This window comes from Protopterus annectens, chromosome 6.part0, assembly GCF_019279795.1.
Source record: "Protopterus annectens isolate FY-2018-M chromosome 6.part0, PAN1.0, whole genome shotgun sequence".
In the NCBI taxonomy this organism is placed as follows: domain Eukaryota; kingdom Metazoa; phylum Chordata; order Ceratodontiformes; family Protopteridae; genus Protopterus; species Protopterus annectens.
Window position 1 is genome coordinate 947,007,569 of NC_056737.1, and position 16,055 is coordinate 947,023,623.

Sequence of the window (16,055 nt, forward strand, 5' to 3'; positions counted from 1 at the left end):
TTCCAAAAGTCAGCACATTTCGAGTAAAAGAAAAAGTTTTTAAACATAATTACAGTTTCAGATGTGTGTTGCACTGCCACACATAATATAGTCATGTCAAGTCATATCAAACATATGTCCATTACTCTGTAGTTATGTACATACATAACTGTAATTTTTTGGTTTTACTTGCTACCTACAGCATTAATGAAAGTAATTATGTAATCTTTCCCTACACCATCTGACTTTGTTCTTAAATTAAGAAACTGACCTGTTTCAAGAAATTTATTTCAAAATCTCAACTGAAGACATTTTAAACTGTTATTTTCAGTTTTTAATTGTTATGGAATTTTAAAGTGTTTAACAGTTTCATTTAAGTTGACATGGAATATCTTATCTATTACAAACAACCACTTAGCCCATTTATATTTAGAGAAATAGCAAGCTTCTATGTACAAAAATGTAGACTTTCAAACAAAATGATCTTGAAATATGAACACAACTAGACATTGTTGTGTCTGCCCTGGATATAACAGCAAGTTGACACTGGGGGAAAACTGGATTCGGTTTGTTGTTGTTATTTGTTCGACTAAGACATACAGACCAGGAAGGAAACTTTCAGCTTTGTAATGTATCTTTACCAAAATGAATTATTTCCAAATCTAGCGCGTTGCCCTTTGAGAAAAATACAGGATAAGAATATAAAGGTCATGTCTAGACTGTTTTTTTCTTCACACAAGCAATCATATTAACTTGTGCTTTATGCAAGTGAGGTATTAGTTGCAAATTTCCTAAATAATCTGATTTCCAGCAGCGAGTTTCAGCTTAAAAGATTGACTCCTTTTAAATAAATAGAATACAAACTGAGCAATAATACACAATGGAAGCAAATAATATTTACAACATGAAATTCACATATTTATACTATATACATTACTCCCGTCGAAGGATTTGTGCAATGTATGACAAGCGTTCCCAGCGCAGTTCAGTCTTTTCCATAACATCAGCTGTCAGACTCCAGGTCACTTTTCCCTTCATCAACTGTTTTTTCCGTTGATATTTTTGAAATTTTATTCCATTTTTGAGAGTTTTCCGACTCCTCAGAAGAAGACCGTTTTTGCCTTCTCCACTTTGCTCTGCGGTTTTTAAACCATACCTGTTGTACATAAAAGAGAAAACATAAAAAATGACTGAATTTGCTTCACGCAATTTCTCTCATGGTGCACAGCAATTAAAATTTCTGATCAATTCTTAACACGCACACATGGGGCAGATACAAACATATATTAAATTAATCACCCATTTAAGCCATTCCTTTTACTATAAAGCATAAAAAGCAATATTACTTGTTACCCAACAAGCAAGCAACACACGTTACGCATACTGGAAGGTACACACATCGAGAAATAATGGAAAATATAAAGGTCACTCGAAACATTCATCTGCAGCAGGGAAACACTTTACCATATAATACGCAGTACTGATGCATAATAACATAATGATTTCTAGATATGACATGGGTTTTTAAGCTATATATTATCTTTTATATAAGCAATTTATTACCCCCTAGGTACCCCCAGGTGCAGACATGAAACGTTATATATGTTAATAATAACAATAATAATTGTTGTTGCTGTTGCTAAAAAATTCCATGGGAATGTAAGGCTAGACTTCTTAAGATTCTCACAGATCAATAGCCTAAGTATTTGTGAACCAATAAACCTGTTTGTTTAATGGTGCAGTACACTTTGCTATAAAACAAATAGAGGTACTGGAAACAGACAATTGGTTTCGCACGAGTAAACTCTTATGTGCTGCAAAGCATCTTCACACCAAAGGGGAAATTACAAAAAAAAAAAAAAACATTTTTGGGGGAGTGGAGCCAGCCTTTATTGATAGAACATAAATGTAATAGGCCCTGGTAAATCCTAACAAATACGGATTTAGTTTGACTTACATTTCAACATTACACATTGCCAAGTCCATGGAAAAGTACTAGTCAACCGGTATAAAGGCTATCACAAGCCTAACCATAAGTAATATTCAAAAGTCCCCTGCATTCCAATCTCCCTGAGTGCAACACAATATAGACCAGTGGAAAATATGAGACTGTACATTATTATATATGTTTAATTTTAAAGCTGAAATGATGTTACATATTTCTCTTTGGAAATGAACTACTCGGAAAGATAGAATTTGGGGACGCGAACTTGCTAGTATTGAAATGAAAGTTACACAACTTCTGCATCGTAAATGACTGCTGCACTGCAGATTCATAGCATATCCTACAAAGTCTTAAATTCTTAAAAATATTAATTGCTGTGAGTAACTGTTGAACAAAACTTAAAGATGCGCTTAGTGCATTACCTCCACCTTCTCTTCTCGCAGATGCACTCTTCTGGCCAGCTGTTCCCTGGTTCCAACATCTGGATACTTGGTCTCCTGGAAGAGGTTCTCTAAAGCTTCCAGCTGTTCGTCGGTGAAAATGGTACGATGGCGGCGTTTCCTCCGGCAGTGGAGCTGGTTAAGCAGTTGTAGCTCAGTCCTGGATAAACTGCCCATATTCATATATGGCAGCATCTGATGGGGAACCGGGGACATAAGCACCGATCCGGTGCCCTCGTAGCCTAAAACAAAGGAAGAAGAGCATTTTAGTTCCCGGTATCAGACTGCTATGATTCACAAGTTACATTTTAGCATTCCTGTATGGTTTTAGAAAATGATTTATGTTTAACAGCACTGAATTCTTTCGGGGTTTATGTGCTGACCTACACTCCTCTGAAATCAACAACTAGAGAGCATCTCCAAGGTCTAAGAGTGTAATAGAGGAATACACAGGCAAACAAGTTTCAAAGTTTCTAAACAACTGTGTGATTAACCCCTTAGTAAGACATCTCAAATTCACTTTCCATTGGTGAATCATTTCTAAAACAAAAGATGAATAACATTGTTGCCACAGTGCTTTCATGTGTACTATGCGTTTTTGAAGCCAATATGTTCTTAGGCTGAAGATCTCAAGAGGTGTAAATGTAAATTATAATAAATAATTTGCTGCAGTGCTCTCCCATTCTGCACCAGTGAATTTGTGCAGCGTAAATTTCCTTTAGAATTACTAGTTCTGAACAACGCAATACCTTAAATAATTAAGATTCTAGCGACAGCCACCTTCATCCGCTTGCATCCACTAGTTAAAAAAAGTCTACAGTTTGCAGCTTCACTAACGGCTGTACGCATGTGAATAAATGAACTGAGGAAAGAAAAGTGAAAATAAAGACTTACCTGGGGGGACACAGGAGCAAGGTTGGGTCCCTAGGGGCTGCACTGTGCTACAACAGGAAGGTCCAACTGGCGCCTGAGCTTGAAGCTGTCCATAATAATAATTACTATAAGCCATCCGGGCTCCACCGAGCGCCTGCAGGTTAGAAGTAGGGGCAACAGCCCGGGAGTACAGTCCGGCATAGTCTGCCCCTGCACACAGTGCTGCCGGGTCTGGGAACACGACGCCATGGGTGGTTGAAACAGTAGTCCCCGAAGGGGTTAGTATAGGTTGCAACGTTTCCTTGCAACGAGGTCTCCCCGCAGCTAGAATGCTATCAATGCTGAACATACCAATAGGCATCACCAACCCACAAATGTCCAAAAAGTTATGAAGTCCAAAAGTTGTGAAAAATAAATAGCGAAATGCAGTCCTGAAATCGTGTTCTCAGTGTATCGAAGCTTTCCTTGAAAAGAAGGTTCAGGCGTGTTGTAGATTTGCAAACTTGTGGGCTGAGGCTGTGCTGTGCATCAAGCCATTGCAACTTGTTGCCAGTTTTATACCCTGGTGACGTCACTGTGGACAGTGCTCTTGCTAAATTGTAGAGGGCAGCAAATATGTGGGGGTGGCGGTTACAAAGGCGTGAAAAGGGACTATTCTGTGTATTGTGAACTAATGAAATTAGGTTAATCCTTTCCATTAGGCAGTGCCTTTGTACAAACCACTAGACCTGACATTATCTCTGTTGTCGCTGCTAATTGCGCTTCATAATCCGATTAATAACAGCGGTCTGCGCACGTCAGTGCGAATCCCACTCACAGCCCTGTCTGTTCATCGCCTCTTATGTGTGGAATAGCCATTTACTGTTGGGGATACAGCTTCCTTCCACTGTACTCAATGTCTCCCACACCATAACACGCCTGTTTTACAAAGCTACGGTTAAATATCAATTTCACTACCAAAACTTCAGGAGAAGAATGTGTCAGAAGAATAAGGGAAGGCCAGTCCAGTGTGGCAATGCTTTTTTTTAGGGCTGTGAGAGTTTTAACATATTATCTTAAAAATAATGGTAAATAAATTAGCATTTTTTCATTTTAAGTGAAACCTAGCTTCAGTAGCTAATCATTTGAACCAACTTTTCCAACATTTCTTTAGTTGCGTTTCTTCGAAATTAACACGTATTAAGTATGCACATATTCCTGCATCTTTTATACGGATGCACGCACACACATACACACGCATATATATATATATATATATATATATATATATATATATATATATATATATATTTGCATATATATAGAGAGAGAAAGAGGTGTCTGTGTGTTTCTTAAATAACTACAGGTGGATAATCATGTGTGTGTGGGTGTACGTATGCCATGCGAAGTACAAACACACGTGTGTGATATCTATCTATTCTATCTATACATCTATATCTATCAATCTATCTATCTATGCAACGTGTGCATATATATATATATATATATACTCTTATAGGCTGTGTGTGTGTGCGTGTGTGTGTGTGTGTGTGTGTGTGTATTCGTCGCACAGCATGCGATCACCCCCCCACACACATACCTATGTTTATTCATCCATAGCTATTTATCGTAGACACACCATCACACACACACTCACACACACATTGACAAAATACAAGGATGCAGATTGTGATATGATGGAAGTCCTTCATCGACAATTCAATGCACTCGTGTAACCGCCTTGTCTTGGTTCTGCCACTCTGACAACAGTTGCAGAGCTGTTGGCTGCAGCTGTCCAGTTATTGTTATTTGCAGAACTGCCGGTGAGACACGACTACCACTTGGAATCCACAGGAGGTGAGTAGAATCAGATTAGGCATCAACACCTCATCAAGACCCCATCAGGGAAGGTAAGCAACTATACACAGTCAAATACAACAAACCATTAGGGTTTGTTTACAAGGAATACGTTATTTTAGCTTAGTAAAGAAACAGATTAACGATTGAATGAAACTTACTAAGAACCATTACATTAATTTAATGCCATAAGCTAATTTATTTTAGAGAGCTTCAGCATAGGGAAATGCGCCCCTTCTCGAAATTCAACATTTACTAATACCCGTTTTCTAATCTGATCTAGAAACGCGCCTACTGCAATTATATCCATTTTATAGTGAATAGGGCTGTGATTCCTTACCCTTAGACAAGACTTTCCATATTGTACTAAAATGTTCAGTATCATCGCCTTGCAGTTTATGAAGTATAATTTCATTAGGATACCCACAAAATTAATGTGTACAACATCTCTTTACATGTTTTGTTACTCTTGCATATTTTATTTTTCACTACCTTTATTCTGAATATCACTCCTTTTTTAGTGTCTTGTGTGTGTGGGGTGGCGCTGTACCCGTCCGTGCATCTATCAGTATCTGTTTTCCCCAAATTATCCTCCTGTTCTAAAATTAAAAATGCTGCGGTAGAACGTTTTTAAGCAAGTGAGGGTTAATACCTCAAACATTTTTTTTAATATGACTGTCCATTTTTATGGTCGTGTGTGTGCGTATGAGGGAATGGGAGCTTGCCACATACCCGCGTTGCCCAAATGTTCATGCTATGCATATAATGGCCATTATTTATTGAAATAGTTTTGCACTTACATGAAGAGAATTTTTTTTTCTACAACACTGCGTGCAATATTAAAATACACTTTTTTGCTGATATGCTAATTCATGCTCTGGACAATTATCCCATACCTTCGCATTGGTAAGGAGACCCAAATAATGTTTTACGTATGGCGTATGATAAGATGTAAAAGAAAAGCCAAACAGCTGTTTCAAGTAGTAATACTGATATTTGTTAGCCGTAAAAAAATAAGGTAATTGCAAATTATCTAAGCATTTGTCTTAATACAGATTAATAGAGACAGAGAACAGAAAGCAAACCGTATACCAATCCAAAGCATGATGTAGAACAGAAGTACGGCTTTAAATAAATCTTACATTTTGTCAAGGAAATTCTCATAATTTTTCATAATTGGTACACTTTTCATTGTTTTCGTATATTTGCGTGGGTGGTAAGTTTACCTTGCGTATGTAAAATGAGAATGAGAGTTTTTTCCGATGTAAAACCGGATACCGTGTCCCTTAGAACTACCGTAGCATCAGGAACTCCACAGACGAAATATCAGACTAAGTTGCAAGAAAAAAAATGCAAAATTGATATTTATATCGGCTTTGTACAATTTATTTCAAAAAAACATAATTTCCAGAGCATTATGCAGGAATATGTTATTGTTTGCATCGTTGTTATTTCGCGGTTTTAATAACTTTAGGTCGCATTCGTTTCTTGGGACAAACTAGGTACAGCTTTATGAAAACAAGAATCTGTTGCAGCGTGTTTGCCTTGTTAATAATTTTAAGGTGTTTCTTGTTGCGTGCGTGTGCGCGCCTGTGTGGTGATTCGGTATTTTTGGAGCAACAGTCACTGATTTCCCATTTATCTATTTAAGAAGGCTCTGAATAGAATTACCTTTCTGTAAGTTTGTTTATGTTTTGAACTGAACACCATCAACGTGTGAAGGGTTTGCTTCCACAGATGAAAATGAACCCTGCAACATCAGTTTTTAAATAGAACATCACACCGGATTTAGTGCGCCTCTGTGACAGTTCGGATAACTTAATTTGAAATTATAAGCTGCATGTTTTATCAGGGAACTACCAACACTCGTTATTCTCATGGTAGGGAATTAACATGCAGAAGTAAACTTTGATCGGCGCTTCCTGTACATTTACAGTCTGCTTATGGGTATGTGTGTTGTCTAACCATGATGGAAAAATATGCATTTTAGTTTGCTACTCATTGCTCTAAGAAATCATATATTATATACAACACAATCTTTATTTTAGAAAGGCAGAGCGTGTTCAAAAATATTTTTTTTTCTGAAAATAAAAACATACGTGTCTTGGAAATGGGTATCCGAAAAGAGCTGAATAGTGGTTTTGTACGATTCAAGTAAATTATCGTTTTGTTGTCCCCACTAATTTTTAGTTAAGACTCTCCAGATACTTATGATACATACTCGCACAGTCAAGAGGATTATATCATTAATTACCCTTTTAGACTATCTACTATTTGATAAACTAATGCGTGTTTGCCTTCATTATAATTGAGTTGTTCAGATTTATAAGCATGCAGGAAAATACATAAATAAAGCAAACAGGCAAAGTAAACAATATCACAAAATCAGGTATGTTCAGTCTGAACTAAGCATTGCAAAGGCTCATTAGAAAAGGACTTTATATCATTTCTCTGTGCTTGAATGATCTGTGTAAACGCCACTGTAACATTCCTTTTACACAAGGAACCGTGATAATTCATATAATAATAAATGATTGCCTATACATGTACCTACATGCCCGCAGACATACGTAAAACTGAAATATAGACCAATTGCACTCCAGCTCAATGTCTATAGATAACTGCTGTTACCTGGTAGTTTTGAAGTTCTGCTGACAATAGTGAACTACTTGCAATGCCTTACAATGGGAGACTTGGGACTCAACAGAAAGGCTGTTTACAATTGCTAGCAATTAACCGTAAAGGTTCTTCTGTGGACGGTAAAGACAAACTTAAAATACGTACAAGGGCCAACAGCAACCTATGATAGTGTGAGTATTTTTATGTATATTTCAATAGAAAGTGAAACTGCACACATTTCTCCTGTGAACATTAAAAAGGCTTCTTAAAGTACAGATATTTTCACTAAAAAGTTTTCGTCCAGCTTCACCACAATATGCACATTTCAAGCAATGTGCAAAATTTACTAATGTTGATACAAATAACCAAATTCTATCTTCAAAAAATGATATTTTAGAAACCATACATATGACCTAGGATTACCAGTTAGCTACTTTAGATTTTCACTTATACATATATGTATGATGCATCTATATTTACACATGTAGTTTTAAAAACTCTAAAACACACTGTAATATACATAGATACATATATACGGAGTATATTTTGTGCCTTCTGCTTTTTTATTCATTTGCATGCCTGACTATAAATGAGGTTAAAAGGTAAGACTGTACGTTTAATTTTTACACTTCAGAAAAAAAAAAAAAAAGAAAAGAAAAGAAAAAAATCTGTTTTCATTCTTTCACTAGGGGCATTAATCATCAAAATGAAAAGGAGCTTAACAGACAGGTCTTAAATAATTCCCTCTGAATGTTTTTGGGAAAAGCAAATTTCACAATTCCCTCATATGGTATAACTATCTACAAGATCATTGAGGCATACTCTTTGCAGTTACACCATAGTTCAGCTGAAGAACAGTTACCTCTGAGAACTAAAGTAATGTGAACACCATGTTATACCATTTTGACTCCTGGTTCTGAATGATTGTTCACTTTTGAAGCAAATCTGTCCTTTTAGACTTCATATTGACCACACAACAAATTAAGCAAGCTTACCTTCTGCCACAGTGTAGAAAACTGAGGTGGATGTAGTACATTTGGTGACATACTTTTGTAAAAAACAAATGATTATACCAGTTTTAGTAATAATCTTCCATTTAATAAGGAATGTTCTAATATTGCAATATATTAAACTTATTTTTTTTCTAATTTCAAATTAGGTAAATGCACATGTTGTTTTGTAGATAAAGTTCATTTGCTCCTTTCAGCTCTTAAAGTTTATCATATTTGTTAATAACATCTTTCTGCTTTGCTTGTTTAATTTTCACTGCATATCTACCTTGTACCTTTTTTATTCAATGTAGAATTCTGCCTTTTACTATTATCACGGCATTACAATCTTAAAATGCTACATCACTTGAATGTATTGCACTTTACTGCATATTACATCTATAAATTAATATTCATTTTGTTAACCAAATAGGCCTAATGAAGCAAGTGATTTTATAGTGTTGCCATGGGAATACTTAAGATTTTAAGTGATTTTATTGTGATCACCTTGTTTGCCACTGGGACAGACTGGATTAAAATACAATTCCCCAACTCCACAACACAATTTATTCTTTACTTAAGAAATGTCCTTTGCACTAAATGGCACATCAGGTGGCAGAAACAGCAACATTTCCGTGATGACTTTTTGTTGCTGTTGTTTCTACATCCAGTAGAGTCAAAATTCATGACCATTATGAACATCAGTATATGAAACTGTTTACCTCATAACTACTGTAACACTTATAGCATTTAAACAAGATATTGCCCCCACTTTTGCTTCAGGAAAAGACCCATCTTATTTCATAACATAAATACACAAGTACATCTTAAGTAATAAGAAATTAATGATATAATTAGCAGAAAACAATAAATAAAACGTCCTTGATTTTTATAACTAAAATGAAAAAGTCAACTTAATATGTATCTCAGCTGTTTAAACCCCTTTATCTAAATGTTAATTGTTATGTTCAAAGGTAGCCTATATTCTAAAATGGTAAATATTTTATGAATATTGTGGGAAATTTCTTTAATTTGCAGCTAAAATAATTATAACATGAAGTTCAGATGGTTTGACACAACTTACAGAATGCATATTGCATCACACAGCCCTGTATAATAAAGTATTTCTTATTTTAGGACTCTGTGGCAGTCATGTTTAAATTTATTTTAATAAACAACATATTTTAGTGTTTTCAAAGCATAACATTGTTCAAGTGAAAATTGTTTCTTGCTCCTTTGATAGCAAGTTAAACTGAAGCAAAGTGATTCTAACTTGCACTTTTTTGAAACAACCACCCATCTTTCCAATTACCAGTGAATACACAAACTAATGTTAAGTTGTTTATAGACTATAACTCTTCTTCAATATCCCACCCATTTCTGTTTGAGCCGTTACTAAATTTCATTACTTTACTTCTGTCAGAAAATATTGCACAAATGGTAAGTAAAACATTGTTTACTGCAATCATTAAAACAAAGCAATCACACAGACTGCCATATGTACGAGATCAATTTTATGACATTTTTGAGATGGACAAATGTTTCTATTTTTGTTTTGTAAGTATTTAATTAATTAGTTAATTAATTACTTAAGTGATCACACACACACACGCACGCATTAAATAGTAAATTAATTGTTAATGGCTATTGTTTCACTCTCTCTCTCTCGCTCTCTCTCTCTCTATATATATATATATATATATATATATATATATATATATATTATACAAACGCACCTTCACCAAGTCAAGAAAGAGACATGGTAAACTGATGTTGAACTCTCTATATATTTGAAAATATTGGTTATTCCCATTGTATATAGTTGTGACCATTCCAAAAGCTTACCAGATTCCTGCTTTATTTTATATATATGAAGTAGTCTGTTGCATCTCTGCAATGCATATACATAATTTTCTACATTACTCATTATTTGCACATTAGCTGAATGCCAATAAGTAATAGTAAAGCTTTCAGTATGTCTATGTCATTGATTTTGCTTGTTTGATTATTCCTTCTGATATTCTTAAGTTAAAGAGCGCACAGGAAGGTGTTGAGTACATTTTACTACAGTTAGATTCCAAAGCTCTAAATTCTAGTCAGTTCACTGATATTTTAGTTTATGTGATGAGTACTAAACTGTGTCTGCCCACATAGTCATGATGTTTTTCAATGCTGAAACATTTCAACTGGCAGGGCTATAACTATTTGTACTGTTTGTAGTCATATTTATTGACAAGAAGTTTATACAATCGGTTTCAGAAAGCATGTCTACAAAGGCATGCGTATGTCAAGAACAGTAATAGAGTCATTTTGCATTCTTTTGACTACTCTTAGGAACATATTTTACACATATTCAGTTTATTACAATTAACATTATAGAGTCTGTTATCATAAATTATTGTTCCTAATGAACTACAAGTTTATGTATGTGCATATTTGCAAAGTTCTGAGGTATACATACTGACACACCCATTTAAATGTTAATTGTTGATGGATGCAGTGTACTGTAGTACTAGGTTAGCAGTGGTAAAACATAACCGTAGTGTCACTGGTGCTTTTATGATCCAGACTACATGACCACATATTATGCACTCTACAGGTTTCAAGCAGAAATAATTATTAGAAACACCTGCTCTGATATATAGTTTTGTCAAAGTTACACAATGCATGCTTTCTCCCTAGTTAAAACTCAGTTGCAAATGTACTTCAGCATACTTCTCACCTGCTATGAAGAATAAAATAAGAGCATTATGATTTTAGTTACCAGAGTTTTGTTTTGTATGGATACACTGATGTTTGTTATAAGGCATTTATGGAGACAGCACTGGTCAAATCATTAAACTAACTATGCAATATTCATCATCACAAAGTACATGGAATCTGAAGTTTGTAACCATGCTGTAACAAAGAGTAAGAAAGCGACACTCTTTCCTACTAGCCACCAATAGTTTTGAAGAGCACCCTCTTTTTTAACACTAATATATTGAGCAGTGTGAATGAAATGTTTTCTCTTGACTCAGACTAAAAAAGTTATATTTATTTATTACCAACATTTCAGGAAAGAAGCATGAAATAACATGAAACAAAAGCTCCTGTCAGATTTATGTTTAATGGCAATTTAATAATTAAAATAGCAGAGAAAAATCAATGTGAAAACACTTTATCAACAAACATATGGAAAAAAAATTCATCAGACACTGAACAAAATTGACTCACATTTGTAAATATATTTTCCTCATTCACACAGTTATTATTGTAAAAATTTTAGTTTCAAAAGCATGTTGACTGTCATTAAAACAAGGCACACAAAAGGCATTACATCTGAGCTGCCAAATTAATTCACAGCCATCTAAAACAGTTTCTAAATCACCCTCTCTGCTGTCTCCCTCTGCCTTCTCTATGACAAAGAATAACAGTCTTTTAAAATCCTTGGCATTGTTTGCTGTGTTTACCAAGGGCATTCTTGGGATCTTATTTTTTGACTGTCCTGACTTGCTTTGCAATGTTTTCCTTGAATATCCTGCTGTTTTTCTCAATATAAACTGTATCATAAGTCTGACACTATGCACGATAAATAGCATTTTTAGGGCCACAACTGAATCTTTCCACTATTTTAACAGTCCTACCAGTTTATACATTGTTTCCATATGAACTGTTTGAAGTAAACTTGGATTGCTGACACCCAAAGCATGCATACGTGCCAGTAGGTTTCTTAGTAGTGATTTTCCTGCCAACCACCTGCCCCTCTCAAGTATTCTCTTGGGTTCTAGGTTTAGGGAGTGACTAGGGACTTTAGTGTTAGAGAGAGGGAGCACAGCTTTAAGGTAAGGGAGTGAGGACGTCAGATGAGAACTTGGTGGGAGTTCTATGATTAGAGTTATGATTCTGGTAGGGCTATACAGTTTTATAGGGCTGTGTTGAGATAGCTAAGTATAAATGGGAGATCCAGCTAGCGGAAGTTTGAGCACTTACTTTTTCAGGCAAGTGACTGTGAGCATGTGTGTTGTGATCCACTAACATGAGACCACCTGTAGTAGATCCCTGTCAGATTGATGTTCACTCCTAGATATTTCCCCCTCCTTTTGGCTATGACAAACCCATATAGCAAACATTCCTTCTCACCTTTTGTTCCTATTATTCATGATCTCTTGGTATGATACCCCAAGCCTAATTCTTTCCTAAACTCTTGAAAAATATGTATCACCTGAGGCAACATCCCCTCTACATCCCCAGTGATAAGATGCAATCACCTATGAACAAGTTAACACTACTATCTTTGCATCTCTCTCTCTCGGTCTCCTCAGATCCTATTATTCTGATTACTTCCTGTACCAATTTCTCCTATGACTAAATTAGGAAGATCTCCATTTTCTGCTTCGCTCCAACATTACTTTATTTGACAAGCTTCCATTAAGTGAATATTCGGCTTCATATATGATTGTACTACATAAAGCCCTTCCTTCTATACCTACTTTGAGATTGCACTACAGTGGGGAAAAGGGCAAAGTTATGTAGTTGGCCAACTACTTCTTTGCCCTGGGAAAATTCCTCAAATCGCAGAAGTGATTTTCGATTGTTTGGTGTCAACGAAGAGGTGTTCGCTGGAAATATTTTTCTGTGAACTAATATAGACCCGATTGCACAAATCTGAATCCCACTGACCTACATGCACTCTCAATAAGTTATGTATTTTTTTGTTTATTTATTTGTTTTTATGTATGTATTTATTTATTTATTTGCATGCTTTTTATTGACCTTGTACACCCTATTAAGCCAGTGGTCTCTTTTCAGGGAAGACCTGCGGTGGTATTTATACTGACACGGGGAAATTTGCCCATGGCCCCAAGGAACTACCCTTATGTGAGAAGCATATATGTCTCTCATTCCTAGAGCAGTGACAGCTGGGAGTAGAAGCATGTCAGACAATATGGCAGAAAGTAGCATAGTGATGGAAGGAGAGGGGTATCTTATAGAAGATTCGGAGGATATTTTCAGTGTAAGCCTTTTGAAAATACAAATGGAGAGGAGCTGAAGAACAGAGAGAAGAGGTAAAAGAATGACTTTACAACTGTCCACTTGGGAGGGTTGCAGGATGGAATACTGTGGTAGATGGTGGATGAGGAAGAACCAAGGGATAGTCAAGTGGTGTCATGGGGCGACAACATTATGGACAAAACTGCAGAAGGGTAAGAATAATGAAATAATGAAAGGCATATTACAGATAATGGAGAAAAGGAGGTGAGATACATCAGAAATAAAAAAAAAAAAAAAATATATATATATATATATATATATATATATATATATATATACATATGTGCAGTGTCAAAGAATGACAGTTGTTGTTGTTGTGTCTTTCGGCTTTTCCCGGTTAGGGGTCAAGAATGACAGTGTGGAAGAAAATAAAAAAGATGGCAAAAGAAGAGATACACAGTACGAGTACAGATGAAAGACAATAAATAATTAAATAGACATGAACACTGGGACAATATGATTAAACCTTTAGGGATTAAGATTTCAGAAAGAAAAATATTAATTGTGATGGGTTTTTCTTTTTCCCTTTCCTTCTCTGCAATATTGACATCCTTGCCTGCCACATTCTGACGCTTCTCCTCCTTTGCCTATATGATTACACAAATTTGAATCTTAATCACCTACCAGCATTCCCAATGATTTATTTATTTATTTGTTTTTTGTTGACCTTGTAAGCCCTAGAATGGGGAAGAGCTGACAAAATCATTAGAAAGATACAAAGCGAAAGAACAATATTTTTTTCATGGAACAATTATGAGACTTCAGGGAATGATATTGTAAAAAGTAAAGTTGCAGTACAATTCCGAATCAATGTTGAATAAGGTCTTGAGAAGTATTTAAAGACTATGTTTGAAACTGTTATTGATGTTAACAAAATAAAAGATAAAAGGAGATTGTGGAATGGAGGATGGAAATGTGAGGTAAGCTGAAAGATTCAAATCAAAATAAAAACATAAAACATATACATGACAAAAAATACACCGAACCCACAGGCATTGCCAACATCCTAGCTGACAGGTTCAGTGCAAACTTCTCTCCCCCCCCTCCACACCTAAATGACAAATATCTATCCCAGCAGAGTGCTTCCCCCCTGACATCTCAGATGCTCAGGTAAGAGCCGCCCTCTCCAAAGCAAAAAACACAGCATCAATGGGACCAGATGGTGTCCCGGGCTGCGTCCTACATGAACTCCAAGAAGAGCTAAACCCAAACATAAAACTACTGTTCAATCTCAGCCTTACCACAGGATATGTACCCAAAGAGTGGCGTACAGCAACAGTGGTCCCTCTCCACAAAGGTGGTGCCCCAACGGATCCTGGAAACTATTGCCCCATAAGCCTGACTAGATTGGTCTGCAAAGCTATGAAAAGGATCACCATGGACCTCATAAAAAAAGATATTGGGGACCTACAGACACTGGATCCTACCCAGTTCGGCTTTGTTAAGGGCAGATCCTGCCTCTTAAACCTGGTTGATTTCTTTGAAACAGTCACCAAGGCCATTGACGAGGTGAAGGTGGTCCACACAGCCTACCTGGACCTCGTAAAACCTTCGATACAATACCCCACTCGGGCATTATAGATAAGCTCACCAGCTTAAATATAAACCCTATGTCACTAGATGGGTTACAAACTGGCTCAAGGACAGAACCCACATGGTTAGAATTATTGGAGCCATGTCAGACTCCAAACCAGTTACAAGTGGCGTCCCACAAGGCTCAGTCCTGGGACCTCTCCTGTTCAGTATATATTTCTTGGAGGTACAGGCCAACACGGAAGGACTGTGGCTGACCAAGTTCGCAGATGACTGCAAACTGGGAGCTATAATCGACTCTCCAGCCAACACAAGCATCCTCCAGAAGGGCCTCATAGAAACAGACAACTGGTGCAAGAGCCATGGCCTCAAGCTAAATGCCAAAAAGTGTATAGTCATCCCCTTTGGCAAAAACAAAGTGCCCACAAATTACCATAGGTGGTAATCCATTAAGTACAGAAGAAGTAATTAGGGACCTGGGGACCCAAGTTGATAGCAATCTCTCATTTGACAACCACGTGGCCAAAGTGGTTAGAAAAACATTTTATATAGCCCACCTAATTATGAAGGGATTCATATCTAGATCAGGGGAGGTCATCGTGCCTCTTTACTCATCCCTCATCAGGCCCATAATTGAATACAATGCCCCTTTTGGGATGTACCTTACCAGACACCTGCAGCTACTGGAAAGACCCCAAAAGTACCTCACCAAGAGGATCAAAGGGCTCAAACAGATGCCATATGCTGCCCGGTTAAAGAAACTCCAGCTCTACTCAGTGGTATACCGCCTGCTCAGAGGCGATCTGT

General features: G+C 36.4%; 1 protein-coding gene across 1 annotated transcript; it reads right to left on the reverse strand.

The window, feature by feature from the left end:
* Positions 1-970: 970 nt before the first annotated feature.
* Positions 971-4,000, reverse strand: GSC (goosecoid homeobox). The gene is made up of 3 exons (XM_044074600.1): positions 3,259-4,000; positions 2,347-2,606; positions 971-1,135 (listed from the first exon to the last, which is right to left on the reverse strand). The coding sequence occupies exons 1-3, from the start codon at positions 3,596-3,598 to the stop codon at positions 983-985; spliced, it is 753 nt and encodes a 250-aa protein (XP_043930535.1). The 5' UTR covers positions 3,599-4,000; the 3' UTR covers positions 971-982.
* Positions 4,001-16,055: the final 12,055 nt, after the last annotated feature.

What these genes read in the sequence shown, in the direction of transcription:
- GSC (XM_044074600.1), bottom strand. Translation starts at nt 3,598, where the DNA reads ATGCCTATTGGTATGTTCAGCATTGATAGCATTCTAGCTGCGGGGAGA. An exon ending in TTGCTCCTGTGTCCCCCCAG is followed by an intron (nt 2,607 to 3,258) that starts GTAAGTCTTTAT and finishes CCTTTGTTTTAG; the next exon opens with GCTACGAGGGCACCGGATCG. An exon ending in TGCGAGAAGAGAAGGTGGAG is followed by an intron (nt 1,136 to 2,346) that starts GTAATGCACTAA and finishes TATGTACAACAG; the next exon opens with GTATGGTTTAAAAACCGCAG.